General features: G+C 45.2%; 1 protein-coding gene across 1 annotated transcript in view; it reads right to left on the bottom strand.

The window, feature by feature from the left end:
* Positions 1-4316: 4316 nt before the first annotated feature.
* Tdrd9 (tudor domain containing 9) overlaps positions 4317-20728 on the bottom strand; it is a 94774-nt gene continuing 78362 nt past the window's right edge. Inside the window, exons 34-36 of the mRNA XM_021179500.2 lie at positions 18140-18258; positions 5397-5469; positions 4317-4901 (exon numbers count right to left, since the gene is read on the bottom strand). Coding sequence (XP_021035159.1) covers positions 4800-4901; positions 5397-5469; positions 18140-18258 — 294 coding nt within the window. The 3' untranslated portion in view covers positions 4317-4799. The remainder of the gene's footprint in view (positions 4902-5396; positions 5470-18139; positions 18259-20728) is intronic.

The raw sequence follows: 20728 nt of genomic DNA, 5'->3' as shown, positions 1-20728 counted from the left end.
TGATAGGATGAATCTCAGAAGAGATTTTTTTTTTTTTTTTTTTTTTTTTGGTTTTTCAAGACAGGGTTTCTCTGTATAGCCCTGGCTGTCCTGGAACTCACTTTGTAGACCAGGCTGGCCTCGAACTCAGAAATCCGACTGCCTCTGCCTCCCGAGTGCTGGGATTAAAGGCGTGCGCCACCACACCCGGCTCAGAAGAGATCTTGAACTTTGGATTTTTAACATTGTTGAGACTGCTATAGACTATGAGGACTTTAAAAGTTGGACTAAATGCATTTTGCACTATGCCATGTTTAAGTATGCTCCCCCCCCCATAGACTCATGTGTTTGAACAAGTCTGTGGGGGTCAGGGAGTGGAATGTGATGGTTTGTATATTCTTGGGCCAGGGAGTGGCATCATTTGGAGATCTGGCCTTGTTGGAATAGGTGTGTCACTGTGGGTGTGGCCTTAAGATCCTTACCCTAGTTGCCTGGAAGTCAGGTTTCCACTAGTAGCCTTTGGATGAAGACATAGAACTCTGTGCCATGTTTGCCTGGATGCTGCCATACTTCCACCTTGATGAAAATGGACTGAACCTCTGAACCTGCCAGCCTCAATTAAATGGTGTGTTTTTTGTTTTTTGTTTTTTTAAATAAGACTTGCCTTGGTCATGGTGTCTGTTCACAGCAGTAAAACCCTAACTAAGACAGTCTTCTAAGTGATATTCTATCTTATGCTCTGGTGAATATATTTATCTTGTTCTCTTCTAGGTGTAGAATTCCTTTAGTGTCTTTTGGAATGCTGGCTTAGTGATTATGACTCCATTTTCTGTTTATCTTGGAAGGTCTTTATCCTCTGATTTTGAAGATAGCCTTACTGGGTACAGCTGACTATTTTGGCAGCAATTTGGGGGGACTTAAAATATATTGTTCGGGGCTGGTGAGATGGCTCAGTGGGTAAGAGCACCCGACTGCTCTTCCGAAGGTCCAGAGTTCAAATCCCAGCAACCACATGGTGGCTCACAACCATCCGCAACGAGATCTGGCGCCCTCTTCTGGAGTGTCTGAAGACAGCTACAGTGTACTTACATATAATAAATAAAATCTTTAAAAATATATATATATATTGTTCATGCTTTCCTGGTCTCTTCAGTTTCTGCTGAGAAACCTGCTGTTATTCTGCTGGGTTTGTGTACTGGCTAGTTTTGTGTCAACTTGACACAGGCTGGAGTTATCACAGAGAAAGGAGCTTCAGTTGAGGAAATGCCTCCATGAGATCCAACTGTAAGGCATTTTCTCAATTAGTGATCAAGGGGGAAAGGCCCCTTGTGGGTGGGACCATCTCTGGGCTGGTAATCTTGGTTCTATAAGAGAGCAGGCTGAGCAAGCCAGAGGAAGCAAGCCAGTAAGGAACATCCCTCCATGGCCTCTGCATCAGCTCCTGCTTCCTGACCTGCTTGAGTTCCAGTCCTGACATCCTTGGTGATGAGCAGCAATGTGGAAGTGTAAGCTGAATAAACCCTTTCCTCCCCAACTTGCTTCTTGGTCATGATGTTTGTGCAGGAATAGAAACTCTGACTAAGACAGTTTGCCTTTATACACAGCTCAAGATTTCTCTTGTATTTTTAAATACTCCTTATGTTTTGAAAGCTTAACTATGCTATACTAAGTTATTTTTTCTTACCATGTCTGTTCTAAATGCTCCATTACCTGTATGTCCATATTTCCCCAATGTTTAAGAAAATTCCTCTTATTTTACCAAATAGATTTCCTATGCCTGTAAGCCTGTGGCTCCTGGCCCCTCCTGGTCTATGTGCTTAGTCTTTCAGTGCTGTCTCAAGGGTCATGTGTGCTGTCCATTCCTATCAGAATTGGAGTGTGAAGTCTCACCAGCACTGTCTTCAAGGCTTGGCGTCTGCTCTTTTGCCCGTGCTGTCCAAGCATTGGTCTCTGTTCCCAGACTCTTTAATTGCTCTCTCATACCCTGAACTTCCTAACCCACTTATTTTATCATCTTTGAAATACGTTTTAATAAACATCCTTCTGAATTCTTGTTCAGCATTTCATTTTATCTTCGCAATCACATACTAGAGAACTCACACACTGGAGAACTCACACATTGGAGGCGTCACATTGCCTTTTCCATTGTTGTTTCTCTGCTGAGGTCTGTGCGTGCCCAGGAAGAAAATCTCTGAGTTATGGAAGGGCCTTCTTGGAGAGCCATCTGTCTTCTCTCGAGGGTGAGGCCATCTTGGTGTTGTTTTGGCTTCTGTGACTGTGGTTAGGTTACGACACAGTGTACACAGTGTCAGAGCCTACAAGATGTACTTTCTCCTCGGGTCTCATGAAAGCAGAGGGCCTCTGGAAAGCCATGAAGGTGGCTTCTCAGTGTTAAAGTATTGGTGGTATCATCCATGGTCACTCTTCTAGTCTGTCAGCGGTGTGTGGCCTGAAAGGGTGTGGAGGCAACCTGTGCGTGCTGATGTCTGTCCAGGTGCAGGGACAGCTTTCATTTCTCTCCACTGCTGATGAGGGGAAAGGACTGGAAGCAGGATCCCAGGCCCTCTGAAGGTCCATGCCTTGTTGAGCCAGGCTGTGCGGTGGGTGCTTTTATCTCCATTATTATTCAAGTTGAAGAACCTACACCAGTTTTCTTGCAGAACTGGGGAGTGGTTGTGCAGTTTCTCTCAGTCTGCCTGAAGGTGCATCTGTCCTGACCACCCCCGAGGCTAAGGCTTGTTCCTACCACAGCGCAGGTGGAACACAGTAGCAGCAAGCACAATACCTAAAAGTCTAGATGTATAAATACAATACGTACCAAACACAGTCACCACCATAAACCCAAGAAAGGGGAGCAAAAATGACCAGTTGAACTGAAATGTTACTAAAAGTAGAAAACTGTAAAAGAGGGAATGAGGAAGAATAGCCACCTACAAACAAGGAGAAGGGAAATGGGAAAAGGAAACGTATTAGGAATAAGGAAAAACAAGGGTGGAGGGATCCCTCAGTGGGTAAAGGCACTTGCTGTCAAGGCTAACATCCTGAGTTCAAGCCTCACACCCCACAGTGGGAGGAAATGACCTTCATGTGTGCACGGCGGCACGTTACATAACACAAAATAATGTAAAAGCATTATAAAATACTGAATCATATATACATATAAACAGAGCAAGCATTATCAAAAAGGTCTTAATTTTTTGAAATTTCTTTTACCAAAAGAGGTGGTAATTTTAAAAAGTTTCCTTTACCAGGGAGGCTGACATGTCACATTGTGTGACCATCCACGCTGTGCACTAGTTGAGGAGAATCTAGGTTGCAGTTCGTTCTTTCTTCTCTGCCTTGGGGGCTTGCTAGAGACTGGTCCACATGCCATGGGCCACAGATGGTGGTTGGTGGTCACTGCAGCTCAGGACAGCCCCTGGCCCTTGACTTCCAAGGCAGCGGGCTCCCACCACTGTGCATGCAGTCCTGATTGGCACACCGCAGGTCCCAGATCTCCATTGTCCGTGCTGGCTGAGCTCCTGGGCTCCCTTTACCTCCACCTCAGCTCTGTGCATTGCCATTGGCACTGGGCTACACTATCTCGCCATCCTCTGTCACACTGTTCGCTGTTTTCCCTAGTCCCCTTCACAGTCAAGAACCAGCAGCTCCCAGTCAGTTGCCTCTGTGATGTTCAAGGTGGCTCATGGGCTGATTCTGGCTTTCTGTTCTTAGGCTACTAAGCCTGTCCTTGAACTCTTTCTCTGGCTTTGTGCCACAGTCTCTGATGTAACGGCAGGCATGACCCTCCACCGCAGCCTCTCTTGACTTGTTTTCTTCTGTCTTAGAGGAGATGGTGATAGGCATTTCTAATGACACTTGCTTCCTCTAAGAGTTCGGTTTTTAAAGATGTCTGTGATCTCTTCCCCAGCTTTATGAACCAAAATACTTCAGAATGAAACTCCTAATTGTGGTGGTTTGGATTAGAATGTGTACTCACAGGGAGTGGCAGTACTTGGGAAGGATTAGGAGGCGTGGCCTTTGTAGGATGCATATCACCGGGAGTGAGGTCTGAGGTTTCAAAATCCCATGCCAGACCCAGTCTCCCTCTCTGCTTGAAAATTAGGGTACAGCTCTCAGCTACATATCCAGCACCATGCCTGCCATGTCTGCTGCCACACTCTCCTCCATGATAATAATGGACTAAGCCTCTGAACCTCTAGGCCAGCCCCCGTGAAATGCTTTCTCCTGTAAGAGTTGCCTTGCTTACACAAGCCTCTTCACAGCAGCAGCAGAACAGTGACTAAGACAATGATAATCTCTGAGCAAAAATAATCACAACAGAAACAAAGTCCAATGCCTTTATTGTTTCACCAGATATGCTGGGTGCCAGGTCACATCTCCTAATTTCCAAAACACAGACCAAGAGGCTTAAATTTAACCACAAGTCCTAAATACACAAAACTGAAGTTTTACCAAAACCACATCTTTTCAGTGAGGAAAAAATCTTCAGAAAATGCCACAGGGTTTTTAAGCACACACACATATGCTTGCACACACGTTGTGACAGGATAAGCATACAAACAGGCCCTGGAACCTGTCTCCTGGGACTGACTATTTAGCTTTACCCTCATACATTTAAAGAAGCTTTTTCCAAAACAAAATCTTCTTTCAGAACAACTTTTTGCCAAGTATTTAATACTGTGACCCCGTTTCTTGAAAAGACTAGACTTTCTGATTTTTCCCACCCAAGCAGAAACACCACTCCCCACACTAAGCAAAGGCAACAAGATGGAGAAGCAGCCGCAGGAATGCTGTGACCTCTGCTGGGGACAAGCTGGTCAGGGGCTGAGCACCACAGGCGTGTGCAGCTGGTACAGTGACGCGCTCTTTCCTTGGCTGCCCTCCGGCTCAGCTTGCTCCATGACCAGCCTCGGATCCACCTAGTCATGCAGAGAAGAGAAACAAGTCGGGCTCTGGATGAAACCTGTCTAGACACCAAATTCAGATCATTATGTGCTCACGGACATGGACGTGTGAAAGAGACAGCCAAGTGTTCTTTCGATTTTCTAAAACTATTGGCAGATGCTTCTCCACTCTCATAATTCACCCCACTTATCTGATCGTCCATTTTAATACACATTGTGGGGTTTTTAAATTTTGTGTTTGTGTATCTGCACATGCGCGTGTGTGCATAAGATTGCATGTGCCACAGCACATGTGTGAGGTTAGAGAACAACCTGTGACAGATGGATCCCTTTTACCATGTGGCTCCAAGGTGTCATATGAAGCTAATGGCCATGTGCTCCATGGCTGCTTACTCTGCCTGGAGAGCCTGCTCCTGTCACCCTTGCTGTCCTGGACCGAGCCCATGTCCACCCAGTTACCTTTCCCTCCTCCAGCAGCAGCTGGCCCTGCAGGCGGCCAGCCCCACGTACCTGGTTCCACTCGTAGGGTTTCTCGTGCCACTGAGGAGTAATCTTCTCTCGAGGTTTCAACCGACAGAACAAGCTAAAAATTTAAAAGGAAAGCCAAAGGTTTTGCTGCTGGCTGGTTTTGCAGTTTAAGAGAAGGCTTTGCTTGGTAGCCCAGGTTGGCCTCAGTTTACTGCATAATCCAGGCTGGTCTCAAATGTCTCTCCCCTGCCTCAGTCTCCTAAGCTGAGGAGCAAATTATTATTTATTCATTAACACTCAAAAACAGTAGGATGATCTTTAAAAAAAAAAAGTGTATTTGTATTTAAAGTCTATAAATATCCCAGAATTAAAATTTTGATAGGTTTACAAAGTATCAAAATTTATAGTTATAACATTAAATTTATAGTTCACTTAAAAAACAAGGAAATAGAACATAACAGATTTTAGGGAGGTTATTATATATGTCTCCTAAAATGCTTTCCAGCATGCAACTTAGGAGACATGCTAGTCAGGAGACAAGGACACATGACTCTGTTCAGAAAAAGGGGCAGGGACAGACACTCAGCAAGCCGACACTAGTGAGAGGATGCAGTTGAGGGATCAGCACACAGGACTTCAAGGTAGCCATGACAGATACATTCACAGAATTACAGCAAACTATACGGGAAGACTTAAAACCTGATAGAAATGTCTAAAAGCAAACAAACAAACAAACAATAAAAACTATGAAATCAAAGAAAAAAATCAGTGAATTGATTAACCTTAAAATGGAAGACTATATAAAAATAGAAATTCTATGAAAATGAAGTAAAATAATTGAAGTGGAAATTTCCGAGATACTATTTTTAAAAGATAAAATATGATGTGAAAGGCACAGGGTATTGGCTGTATGAAGGGGCCACTGCTCGTAGACTCTGAACAAGGCAAGTATATAGAGTAGATGTGTGATGTAGCATCTTCAAGAGCAGAAACAGGGCCGAGCCGAGCACTCCCCTAAACAGGACGCCTACACCACCACCTTCTAAGGCTCAGAAAACATTCCGGAAGAGGAAACAGAAAGGAGGTATCTGGGGGAAACGGGAGAAGAGCTGTGACGCCCTCCCTATCTTCAGGGCCTGCCATGGCTCTTCCAAGTGATCTCACAGCAGGGGCAGCTGCCTGCACAACACTAGGCCTGCCAAGCCAATCAGGATCTTGGAGGGTCATGGGCCCCACCCCATGGGGCAGTCACTGTTTCCAGCTGAGTCCTCAATGGTGAGCCAATCAGGCCCCAGGTGACAGTTCCAAACATGCAGTCACACAAATAGCCCTGGTTGAAATCAGTGGGCCACCACACTGAGGGGCTTGTAGGAGAGGGGAGCAGTGGTGTGGAGGGAAGAAAGGGTGATAGTGAAAGCAAACAATATATATATATATATATATATATATATACACACACATACACATATATATGTGTGTATATGTGTATATATATGTGTATATGTGTATGTATGTATATATATATATATACATATATATATATACACACACACACACTTTTGTAAAATTCTCAAACAAGAAATTTAATAGAGTAAAAAATGCTAGTAAGTTTCTCAAAGTAAATAGGTTACAGGTAGAATAGACACACCATGCAAATATCAACCCAGGGGAGCAAGAGTAGCTATGCCAGCATCAGACAAAACAGACCTTAACACACTGCTACTGCTGGAGACAGAAAGAGGATAACATAACAACATGATGACGTTGCATGTGGGAAGTCCTGAACACTAAAACTTTATTCACAGTGTCATCAAGAGACTAACACACTCAAAAATGATTATGCAAAAGCACAGGGTCTGCACACTAACAACTCAAGCAGTGTACCAAGAAAGGAGAGGGGGCTGGGAAGACGCCTCATGGACAAAGCACTTGCTGTGAACTCCTCGGAGATCACGTGAGCTGGACATAACAAGCCCACATCTGCAATCCAGCTTACCTACATGGGGCAAGCAAGCCTGGCAGAGTAGGGTCAGCAAGAAAGACTGCCTCAGGAAGAAAGGTAAGTATCAACCCAAGTGTACTGGCTAGTTTTGTGTCAACTTGACACAGCTGGAGTTATCACAGAGAAAGGAGCTTCAGTTGAGGAAATGCCTCCATGAGATCCAACTGTAAGGCATTTTCTCAATTAGTGATCAAGGGGGAAAGGCCCCTTGTGGGTGGTGCCATCTCTGAGCTGGTAGTCTTGGATTCTATAAGAGAACAGGCTGAGCAAGCCAGAGGAGGCAAGCCAGTAAAGAACATCCCTCCATGGCCTCTGCATCAGCTCCTGCTTTCTGACCTGCTTGAGTTCCAGTCCTGACTTCTTTGGTGATGAACAGCAGCATGGAAGTGTAAGCCGAATAAACCCTTTCCTCCCCAACTTGCTTCTTGGTCATGATGTTTGTGCAGGAATAGAAACCCTGACTAAGACACCAAGACTGGATTCTGATACCACAGCGTGTGCGTGTGTGTGTGTGTGTGCATGTGTGTGTGCGTGTGCGTGTGTGTGTGTGTGTGTGCATGAACACTTGCGCGTGAACACATGCACAACAGAGAAGTGAAAGACCATCCAACAGTCCCACTTTACCATAAAAACAGCAAATTTGCCCTAATTCACTGTGACACACTATCCAACCCCAGTTGAGGCTTTCTGTGCAGACCAACCGACCACTGATGTTGATGTGGACACGGGAAGCAAAGGATCCGAACAATAACCACAGCCAGAGAGTATACAACAGGAAGACAGTGCTGCCCAGCTTCAGGTTTACTAGGTAGCCACAGCAAGCCAGACAGTGAGACTCATGCCCCCAGAATGATAAAAAGTTACAGAGTCAACTAATCCCAGCATGTGGGAGGCTGAGGCAGAAATTAAGTGTTCAACACCACACCAGCATATACAGTGAGACTCTGACTCAAACAAACACCCAACAGAGGCCAGAGGTAACACTTACAGATAGAGGCTTCTGACTAGAATTTATAAAGTGTTTCTGCAATCCAAAGGTGTGAAGACAATGTAACAGACATCAGTATAACAGACAATGTAACAGAGGACAGTATAATAGACAATGTGACAGACGACAGTATAACAGACAATTTAACAGATGACAGTCTCCATCACTATCCATTAAGACCTGGACATTAAAGCCACAGCACCAAATAACATCAGGTTGAACAGCTCTGGCCTGCCTGGTGCTCTGGGGATGAGCAGAAACTGAAGACTCACAGTGGGAATACAAAGATACTTTCTTTAAATACAGTTTAGCCTTTAAAAAAATTTAACATTATTGTGTGGGCAAACACACTTGTGATGGTTTGTATATCCTTGGACCAGGGAGTAGCACCATCTGAAGGTGTGGCCTTGTTGGAATAGGTGTGACCTGGTTGGAATGGGTGTGTCACTGTGGGTGTGGGTATAAGATCCTCACCCTAGTTGCCTGGAAGTCAGTCTTCCACTAGCAGCCTTTGGATGAAGACATAGAACTCTCAGCTCCTCCTGTGCCATGCCTGCCTGGATACTGCCATGCTCCCACCTTGATGATAATGGACTGAACCTCTGAACCTGTAAGCCAGCCCCAATTAAATGTTGATTTTTATAAGTCTTGCCTTGTCATGGTGTCTGTTCACAGCAGTAAAACCCTAACTAAGACAGAAGTTGGTACTGGGAGTGGGGTATTGCTGTGATAGGCCTGACCATGCTTTTATTTGAAAGAATGTGGATTTTTGGACTTTGGATTTGGAACTCAGTGGAATGCTTTAAATGGGGCTTAATGGGTCATCCTAGTAGGAATATGGAAGACTTTGTTGCTGGGAGTAATTTGAACTGTGTTGACCTGGCCCAAGAGATTTCAAAGGAGAAGAATTTCAGAATGTGGCATAAAGACTGGTTTTGTGGTATTTTGGTGAAGAATGTGGCTACTTTTTGTCCTTGTCTGAAAAGTTTGCCTGAGGCTAAGGTGAAGAGACTTGCATTAGTTGCATTGACAAAAGAAGTTTCAAAAAAGCCCAGCAGAGACTTTGTTCTCTGGTTAAGTCTTATGAAGAAAAGTTTGAACAAGCATAGCAAGCTTAGAAAGGAAAAATATAAAATATATGGCTTGAGTATTAAAGGAGTACCAGGAAGCAAAATGGAGCAAAATCTTGTGTTCTAGGAGATAAAGATTAAGGGAGAGGGACCTTGGGGCAAGATCCTACCCAGCTAAATTAGATCCAGGCATGGTGGTACACACCTTTAATCCCATGAGACAAGCATGCTGATCTCTACATTCAGGGTCAATCTACAGAGCAAGAACCAGGATAGCCAAGCTTAGGCAATGAAGGATTTAGAAAACATAAAGCTAGTGATACTGTAATAATACAAGGGGATCATGTTCTAGTTCCTGTAAGCAGCAGAACTCGGCAGCTTCAGCCATGTGCCTCTGGCTCTAGGGTTAAGAATGGAAGGAACTACTGGGAAAATTGATGCTGGTTAGCTGGAGCTAAGGAATTAGCGGTGATTAAGAAGAGACCAGCATCGTTGAGGTGAAATCTTCTGGAAATTGTTTTCTGGGAGCACAAAGAAGCTGTGTTCCAGAGATAGATAAGGTTGTAGCTCATGCTGCGGCTGGACTTGGTAATGTGTAAGAGTCACTCAGGTGGTACTGCTTGTGAAGGAATGAAGGGATCATGGAGAGAAGCTGAGGCTTAGCACTGTGAGAGGCCAGGGAAGCCCATTGGAGAAGGTGAAGCCTCAGCTGTAGTTGATGGCCCAGGAATGAAGGGGTCATGCAAAGGATTTGAGGCTTGGCACCCTGAAGAGAGCCTATGAGAGGCTATTGGTGAAGCCTAGTTGGAGTGGAACACCCCAGTGTATTGGAGATGTCAGTACCATGGGATGATCACCAAGAACAGCAGCCGTAATGGAGTGGATCAACCTGAGCATAGAGTGCTACAGAGGACAGAGATGGAGAAGTGATGCCAGCCCTTAGGAGGAGTCCAAAAGATCAAGTGGAATCCCAGACACTGAAAGAAGAAGCTGTAACATTGAACTTGCCTTGGAGACTCAAAGATGTTAAAGATGCCAGAGCCATGGGACACATGCTGAGGAAAGCTGCTAACAGGGAGTGGAACCAGCCCAGGAGGAAGCAGTTTGTTGCAGTCAAAAAAGATGAAAAAGGAGTGGAGATCTGAAGACCACTTTGACATCAGCCATGGAGATGCAGAGTTTGGAGTTTGCCCAGCTGGTTTGCGGCCTTGCTTTGGGGATTACAGTTAATTAAGTTGAATGAATCTCAGAAGAGACCTTGAACTTTGGACTTTTAACATTGTTGCAACTGCTATAGACTATGAGGACTTTGAAAGTTGCACTAAATGCATTTTGCATTATGCTATGTTTAAGTATGGTCCCCATAGACTCATGTTTTTGAACAAGTCTATGGGGACCAGGGAGTGGAATGTGATGGTTTGTATATCCTTGGACCAGGGAGTAGCACCATCTGAAGGTGTGGCCTTGTTGGAATAGGTGTGACCTGGTTGGAATGGGTGTGTCACTGTGGGTGTGGGTATAAGATCCTCACCCTAGTTGCCTGGAAGTCAGTCTTCCACTAGCAGCCTTTGGATGAAGACATAGAACTCTCAGCTCCTCCTGTGCCATGCCTGCCTGGATACTGCCATGCTCCCACCTTGATGATAATGGACTGAACCTCTGAACCTGTAAGCCAGCCCCAATTAAATGTTGATTTTTATAAGTCTTGCCTTGTCATGGTGTCTGTTCACAGCAGTAAAACCCTAACTAAGACAACACTCCAAATCATATAGCATCCACGTGGAGGCCAGAGAAGAACTTTCTTGAATTGTTCAGAGTCTAATTGCAAGCACTTGGTGAGCCATCTTCAGGGCCCCAGTTTGGCCTTTCCTTTAAAGATTTTAATGCAAAGCCAGGTGTGGTGGTCCATGCCTGTAGCCCCAGCACTTGGGAGACTGAGGCAGAAGGATTGCTATAACTTCAAGGCCACCCTCATTTACATAATGAATGCTAGATTAGCCAGATATATTTTTACATTGGTTTTTTAAAAAAATAATACAGTGCTTAAGAGCTCTGGTTGGGGGCTGGGCGGTGGTGGTGCGCACCTTTAATCCCAGCACTCGGGAGGCAGAGGCAGGTGGATTTCTGAGTTTGAGGCCAGCCTGGTCTACAAAGTGAGTTCCAGGACAGCCAGAGCTCTACAGAGAAACCCTGTCTCGAAAACAAAAACAAAAACAAAACAAAAAACCCACAAACAAACAAACAAGCTCTGGCTGGCTTTCCAGAGGACCTGGGTTCTGTTTTCAGCACCTCACGGCAGTCCACAAATGCCTGCAATTTTTGTTCAAGGGGTTCCAGTGCCCTCTCTTGTACCTTTATAGGTACTGCATGCATGTGGCACACACAAATACACACAGACAAAACACCTATGCTTATTTAAAAAAATTAAAAAGATGTTTTTAATTACACTAACCTACCACTAAGACCTACCAAATCCATCCCTGGCTGCCCACTGAGCAGGTGAAGCCCAGGTCATCACAGGAAGAGAGCACAGGGCTGTCCTTAGTAACCACCCCACCAGCCACACTCTGGGGAGCAAAGCACCCAGCATCCCCCACAGACGGAGGCCAGCGAAGGAACAAAGACCCAGGAGACTCTCGGAGAAGGCAGCTGCAGGTGCCTGCCTGTGGTGGAGCAAGAACTGCAGCTCAAAGGCAGGAGGAACTTGGGGTTGTACAACATTTACTGAGGTGGGGGTTACACACCACAGAATCATTAGCTTCACAGAGCTGTGCCAGTATCACCGCATTCCATTTAACGTATCCCTGGAGAGGCAGCCCCTGTGGCGTCTGAGCACTCAGACACCTGCGGCCTGCTGGGGAACTAAGAACTGGAACAAAGAGTCCCTCCTCAAAGTTAGGAAGAGAGAAAGCCAGCTGCAGGGAGGCGTCAGTCTGCGCGGCCAATGGGTCCCTTGAGTGGCTAATGTAACTTGACCTACAAATGCCTCTGTGAGGCGCACACTGGAAGGACCCATCTTCCTGGAAGTAATGGAGTATGTACTTCTATGTATTGCCAGTGCCAGTACAGCCAAGGCACAGAGCTCAGACTGAGAGCACTGAAGGCCCTTCAGTGTGTAAGTATGCCAGATCCTGGACCATATTTTTTTCTCTGTATATAGCCTGGCTGTCATATAACTCATTCTATAGACCAGGCTGGCATCAAACTCACAGAGATCCTCCTGTCTCTGCCTCCCGAGTGCTGGGGTTGAAGGTGTGTGCCACTTCTGCCAGGCCCTATACCATTCTTAGATAGGCAAGTTGGGAAGACTGTGGCCAGTACTGCCTTCCCCAGCAGGGTTAATGAGGGAACACTGGGCATCAACACAAATACAGGGTTTTAGTGTGTGTGTGCGCACGCGTGTTGACTAATTTATGTCAACTTGATACACATTAGAGCTAGCTGAAAGAAGGGAACATCAATTAAGAAAATTTCTCCATCAGATCTGGCTGAAGGGCATTTTTTTAAATTAATGGTTGATGAGAGGAGGGCTCAGGCCGCTGTGGGTAGTGTCATCCTGTGCTCTATAAGAAAGCCGGCTGAGAAATAGGCCTCTCCAGCTAGGGAGGCAGGTAGGCAAACTGCAATTCTTAACAGCTATGCCTCAAACATAAGGGCACCCACATTTGTAAAACAAATACTTCATTAGCTTAAATCACACACTGACCCTCACACATGACAGTGGGAGACTTCAATATGCTAACTCTTGCCAATCAATTGGGCATCCAGATAAAACTCAACAGAGAAATGTTGAAGTTAAGAGAAAGTATAGGCCAAGTGAACCTAACAGATATTTACTAACATTTTTACCCAAACATAAAAAAAAATATGCATTGTTCTCTGAACCTCATGGAACTTTCTCGGAAACCAACAACATACTCAGACAAAGGGTAACAGATAAAAAGTCTCAACAGCACAAGAAAACGGAGGCAACCTCCTGCATCCTATCAGACCACCACAGATTGAAACAAGATTTCAACAACAAAAACAACAGAAAGCCCTAAACTTATGGTAGGCAAACTGCAATTCTTAAGGTTATGCCTCAAACATAAGGGCACTCACAACTCTCTCTACACACACACACAAAATGGGTCAAGACAGAAATTAAGAAAGAAATTAAAGACTGTCTAGAATTGAATGAAAATGAATACACAACATATCCAAGCTTGTGAGCACGGTAAAGACGGTTCCAAGAGGCAAGGTCATAGCACTAAGTGCCTACATTAAAAAAAAAATCAAAGGGAAAGCCGGGCATGATATGCACATCCTTTAATCCCAGCACTCAGGAGGCAGAGACGGGCGGATCTCTGTGAGTTTGAGGCCAGCCTGGTCTACAGAGTCAGTTGTAGGTCAGCCAGGGCTACAGAGAAACCCTGTCTCAAAAAAACAATACAAACCAAAACAACTGAAGCAATCTTAACTAGTATAACCTGAAAGCTCTAGAACAACAACAAAATCACAACCAAAAGAAACAGAAATGATCAAACTCAGGACTGAGCTCAGCAAACTAGAAACAAGAACAAAAAACAATACACCACTCTCCACCACAGACCTACCCTCTACCCCATGGCAGTGGGCACAGGCAGGCCACGGCACACAATGCAGCACAGTGGGAAAGACAGAGACAGAGTGGCTTGGTGGGATGCAGGTCTCTTCTCTCTCCCGAGCTGCACTGCTTGGAATAAATTAGACTTTTATGTGTCCTAGGCATAGAACAGCTTGGCCACCAACTCAGGCATCAGGCTAGGATGAACAAAGGACTGCCATCTACTCTGCCCTGACTGATAGAAGAACACAACAGCAAGGTGTCTCTTTGTCCCTTGCCAGGGGATGGAGACATTAATCTTCATGTTTCTTTTTCAGAGAGCCAACTCTATGTTCCATTGATTGTTTGTATTGTTTTTTGTTCTTGTTTCTAGTTTGCTGATCTCAGTCCTGAGTTTGATCATTTCTGGGTGGTAGATCTGGGCCTGGGTGGTAGCTGAGCTGGTCAGGACACCAGTTCTCCCTTCTCCACACCAACAGGGCAAAGCTCTCCAGCACTGCTCCAGCTGCAGGCTGGCCATATGGCTGATGGGACCCTGGTTGACATCTTCCATGTGCACTTCGTAGGGTGGCTTAAAAAGTGGACCTCACAAAACTGAAGCTCTTCTGCCCAGCAGAAGACACCAGCATTTGGACATGAAGCAGCCTATGAAATGCAAAAGATTTTTACCAACTACACATCTGATAAGAAGCTAATATCCAAGATATACAAAGAACTCAAGAAACTAGATAACAAAAAAACAACCCAATTTTAAAAACATGGTACAGATCTAAACAGAATTCTCAATACAGGAAACTCAAATGGCTGAGAAACACTTAAAGAAATGTCCAACATCCTTAGCCATCAGGGGAATGCAAATCCAAAGTACTTTGAGATTCCATCTTACAGCAGTCAGAACGTCTCCTGCTGACGAGAATGTGGAGTAACGGGACACCCATCTATTGCTGGTGGGAGTGCAAACCCATACGGCCACTATGGAACTCACAGTGCTGTTTCCTCAGGAAGATGGGGATTGATCTGCCTCAGGATTTAGCTACTGTAAGTACAATGGCTCAACCATCTTGGTTGCTACTCTATTCTTAATAGCCAGAAATTATAAACAACCTAGATACCCCTCAACAGAAGAACGGATAATGAAAACATGGTATGTTTATACAACAGAGCATTACTTTGCTATGGAAAAAAAAATGACATCATGAAATTTACATGCAAATGGATGGAACTCGAAAAAAAAATCATCCAGAGTGAGGTGTCTCGGACCTAGAAAGACAAATATGATATGTATTCGGCTTTATGTGAATATTAGCTTTTAAGTAAATGATAACTAAGCAACAATCCCTAGCACCACAAAGGGTAGGTACAGAACAAGGGACCAGATGAAACAGAACTTGTTAGGAAAGGGAAACAGAATAGAGAGATGTTGTGGGAGAGTGGGCTGGAATGGGAGGATTCAAGTAGGGAGGAGGGGGAAGTATTGTGGGAAGGGAATACAGAGACAGACAGATAAAATTAAGGGGTATTAGCGAGATAGTATGGAAACAATACAGTAGAAATTTCTTTAAAATGTATACATACATATACATATATACACACATACATGCCATAAATATATAAAAGACATATAAACATACATATATACACACATACATACCATAAATATATAAAAGACATATAAGCATACGGCCATCTCTTGTCACCTAACAAAGTTTCTAGTTCCAGGACTGGGTTACATCCAGTTGGGTTGTGAGTCAAAGGGGCTCTTCCGTGGGAATCCCCAAACAACCCTGGTTGTTAACCTCCACAAAGTGACAGCAAGGCCCCACTGATGGACACAACACCCGTATTTAAATATGGAGTTGCTGAGCTGGTGCCTGCAGAAGCTTTCAGCCCTATCTATGTTCCCGTGTCTTTGGTACAGGAAGGTTCTCTGTAAGTAACATAAACACAGAGCCAACCACACACTCTTCTATCTACAATCTGCACTGCATACAAGATAAGCCAGGGCAAAGGCGGCACAGTCCTGGGGGAGTAACCAACCAGTATCTGATCTGAGTAAGGCCCACTCCACGAGATGGCACCCATACACAACACTGCTCGGTGACTTGAGACTAGGTAGCCAAGGACCTAGGAGGAAAAAACAAATAATACTGTTCCAAAAGAAAAAGAAAAACTGCATTGAAAAAATGACCGACCCATAATCACAGTCTGCTAAGACCAGTGCCTTGCTCAGCCATCATGAGAGAAACCTCCACCTGGAGCAGATGGGAACAGACCCACAGTGAGAGACCCGAACACTCTGCCCTAAGTGGGTTGTCTCCATCAATTCTTTTGGAGCTCAGGGAACCTTCAGAGAGGAAGAGGAAAGACTGTAAGATCCAGGAGGGAGGCAGGGCACCAAGAAAGCAAGCCCTTCCCTCTAAATCAACAGAGTAAACCTCATGCATTCACAGAGCCTGAGGCAGCAGGCACAGGGCCTGCATGGGTCTGACTAGAGCCTCTAAGTGTGTATCATAGCTTCCAGTTTAGTGTTTTTACAGGAGTCCTGAGTGTGCAAACCAGTGTGCCTCTGACTCTTTCCTGTGCCTCTGCTGCTTTGTCCTGCCCAACTCTGAAGTAACAACGTTTGTTTCATTATATTTATTTTGTTATTTTTTAGAATGGATGAATGAATCCTAGCCATAGGGTAAAGATGAGCAACTGAGCTGTCACTCACACCTGTGGGGGCGGGAAAGCATCCCTGGGAGCGTCAACCTCTCCACACAGGCCTCACATCCAGGAGCAGCTCAACAATGGAGAGTGGACTCCTGAGATTCATGTCTTTATCGGTTACTGTTTGGTGGGTTTCATTGTTGTTTTTCTTTTGTGGAGTGCGTTTATTTTGTTTTCTTGATTGCGGTGAGTTTTGTTGCTGTACTGGGTTGTTGCTGTTTTGAGAAAGAACTTGGTTGGGTGGGTAGGGAGGGCAGGATCTGGAAGGACAGGAGGGAAAATATGATCAACTATATTTAAATTTAAAAATGGTTTTAAATAAAAATACTAGAAAAAGGAATTATTTTAATTGTGCAGTTGCCTATAAGCTGACTGTATTCTTTTTGATTTTTTGTTTTTCTTTTTAAGTTGCCTGTATTCTTGAAAATAACCTCCATTAAACTTACTAGTTCTCTTACTTAAAAAAAAATCATTTAATTGTTTAAAACAAATTGGACTGGAGAGATGGCTCAGTGGTTAAGAGCACTGATTGCTCTTCCAGAGGTCTCAAGTTCAGTTCCCAGCAACCACATAGTGGCTCTCAACCATCTGTAATGGGATCAATGCCCTCATTGACAGCAACAATGTACTCATATACATAAAATAAAAAAAAACTTTAAAAAAACCCAATAAAAATCTACCCATCAAGTCAACATCAACATCACTGTCTCTGCTGAGGCGGCGTGGCAGTGCCACAGGAGGCCACGGATCCCATGGGCATATATCCAAGTGATTTACATATGGAAAACCTCAATTCATGCCAAAGAGAAAAAGAGAGGGGCGGAGGGAGGATGTGAATGAATACAAAGCAAGGTGGTGTATGGCACATCCCTATAATCCCAGCAAGCACTTGGGAAGCAGAGGCAGCCCACGGAGGGCACCAAAGGATACCCCTTGCCCTCTGAACTCATGTTCGGAATGGAGATTCAAGGGAGGGGTTGCCAGGGACCACCTAGTCTCCAAGTAACAGAGGTTGCCAAGGACCACCTAGTCTCCAAGTGACAGAGTCCACTTCTCTCCACCACCCCAGTCCTAGTCTGTAATTAGGAGTAGGGACATAACACTACTACTATTTGGTCCCTGTCCCCACACCCTGCTGTATGGAATGATCTCTTTACCTTGTTTTCAAGTTGCTCACATGCATGATGGATGATTATTCTGCCTTGCCCAAACCCCAAATGACACAGACATGACACCTTCATCCCAATGCCTTCAAGAGGTGCCTCCGTCCTGGAACTGCACTTTAAGTAACTTACCCATCACATCTCCTAAATGATTCAGAATATCCAGACATCAAAATAACTATACACACACACACACACACACACACACACACACACAGAGGCTGTATATTGCCTAATGTATACCTTAGCAGCATGCCACCATACTTACCCTAGAAGTTTCTGGCGTGCATTCTCCTGCAACTGAGTGATTCTTTCAGGCCCAAGATACTTGGATCCATTTGGCCCATCACACACTAGCTTGTTGATAGCAGCCCTGAGAATATTAATCTGTAAATGAATAGTGACACGCCACGTGACTACATAAAACTGCATTTCATCCCACAGCAAACAGGCCACAGCACTTATACAGTGTTCTGTGACTGGCATCAGTCAAGAGTCTAGAGAACTGGTAGAACAACAGAAACAACAGTGAAGAGTGAGCAGGTCCCATAAGCCCATATCCAATCTCTCCGACACTTGTTACAGCAAAGAAGCCAGTGCTGGGACATTGCTACAAGTCTGGAAGCTAGACTGGACTCATTTCCTATTAGCACCCCATTTCTCCTCTAGGACTCAGGTCCAAGAACCACACTGAACATACCAGGCCTTCTCTGGTATGGGATTGCTTCCCAGCCTTTTCTTGCTTTACAAGACTTTGGCAACTTAGATGTGTTCTGGTTGGAGATTTTGTAGCTCCCCAGTTTGAGTCTGTCATTGTCCAGAAGGGAGACACTGTCCTCTCTCATACTCCATAGTTAGGCCTACCCACACCAGAGGATATGGTGATGGTGCTTGGCTGGGGACTCTCCAGGCCTCCTGACTTCCCTACTCCTAGTTCATCAAGCCTCACGTGTCCTCAGAGACCCATAGAACCCACATGAACTTGAAGTAATTTTGTAAGGAATAGTTGCTTTTTCCCCCAAGTAATTCAATCATTTTTCTTCCTAGACACATGGATATTTTAAACTCTGGGTTATAATCCAATGTATTTGCTTTCATATTTGTAAATCCAGTATATTACTGTTCAGCTCTGCCCACTGGCAGAGAGATCTCCCTTCCCCTAGCTCATATGTGCTTGGATGCATCCTACCCCTGTGTACTTCATAAGTGTCCTTCCTTCCTGGTGCTACAAGATGCTCTGGGCACCTACATTTCCTGCTCTGTTCCTAGAGCAAGTAGTTTCTTCAAGGAGATCTGGGTCCCAACTTGGGTAATTCCATTAGAAAACATGCTGAATGTCACCCATGCTCACTGACCCACAGGGGCTACTTCTCAGCAGCTCCCCCAGAGCTGGGCATTGCATGTGGACAGGAGGCCGTTAGCACAGACCTGTGACTGCCTGTACTTACCTGGCCCTACAGGTACTAACCCTTGAGTTCACACTGGTGTCTCAGGGTCTAACCAGTGCCACAGGGGCCATGCTAGCCTTACTTGCTTGTAACTCCCCTCCTTAGTAAGAACTATGGTTCCCAACTCAGGAATCTGGGAAACGGCCTCAGACCTGCTGACTTGTGCCTCCCTCCCTAGCCTCAAAGCTACCGACCGCAGGACCTTGCTCCTGTGGAGCTTCCTCTGCCCCCCACCTTCCAGGCTCCCTTTCTTTTCACTCCTTTGACATGAGCGTGTGTGACATTTGCAATAGTTATGCTTACTGTCCTTTTTCACACATGTACCCCCATCCTGGAAGACCCAACTCCCTGTATGGTGTGTATGCCATACATTACTATCTGGAGACACTCGGAGGTGGGGCAAATGCATCCTCTGTGTCCTCTGCCTTCATCTCTTTTACTGTCAGGCTCCTAGGTGTCCCATGCAGTTATTTGCTCCCTACCTCATGGCAGCCACTCATCTGCTTCCTATACAGAATGTCTTCTCACAGGCACGCGCACGCACACACACACGCACGCACACACACACACACACACACACACCCTGTGCTGGCCAGGCTTATGTTAGCCTGACACACAAACTACAGCTATCTGACAGAAGGGAACCTCAACTGAGGAAAGACTGCCATGAGCTCCAGTCATAAGGCATTTTCTTAACTAGTGATTGATGGGGAGGGCTCAACCCATTGTGGGTAGTGTGATTCCTGGGTTGGTGGTCCTAAGTCCTCTAAGAAAGCAGGCTGAGCAAGCCATAAGAAGCAATCCAGTAAGCAGCACCCTCCATGGCCTCTGCATCAGCTCCTGCCTCCAGGGTACTGCTTGAGTTCCTGTCCTGACCTCCTTTGATGATGAACAGCGATGTGGAAGTATAAGCCAAATAAACCCTTTTCCCAACTTGCTTTGGGTCATGATGTTTCGTCACAGCAATAGTAATCCTAACTAAGACAAGTCGGTACCAGGAGTGGGGTATTTTTCTGACAGACCTGACTGTGTTTTGGGAAGGACTGTGGAACTTTGGGTCAAAGTTATCTGGGATTCATTTATGATCATCTGGGCTCCCCCAAGGAGCTTGAGTCATTTCTCCAGCTTTGCCCTCTGAAGCCACAGTTTGTCTTTTAGGCTCCAGCTGGCTCCACTCCCTGCTGCTGTTGTTTGTGGTGGTCATCCATGGTACTGAGATCTGCACCACACTGGGGTCTTCTTCTATGGCAACTTCTTTGCCTGACCCCTTCTGTCCTGGGCCTTCAACTGTCACCGAGGCTGCACCTTCACTAATGGCCTCTCCTGGCCACTGAGTGTTGAGAGCTCAGTGGGATGTTCTGTGGGAACTTGGAAGATAAGAATGTTGAGAACAGTACATAGGATGAAGG

Source organism: Mus caroli, unplaced genomic scaffold (genome assembly GCF_978045245.1).
Source record: "Mus caroli unplaced genomic scaffold, Mus_caroli_1 scaffold_14, whole genome shotgun sequence".
Taxonomy (NCBI): Eukaryota; Metazoa; Chordata; class Mammalia; order Rodentia; family Muridae; genus Mus; species Mus caroli.
The sequence above is the reverse complement of the archived record's forward strand: the minus strand, read 5'-3'. Positions and strand labels throughout refer to the sequence as shown.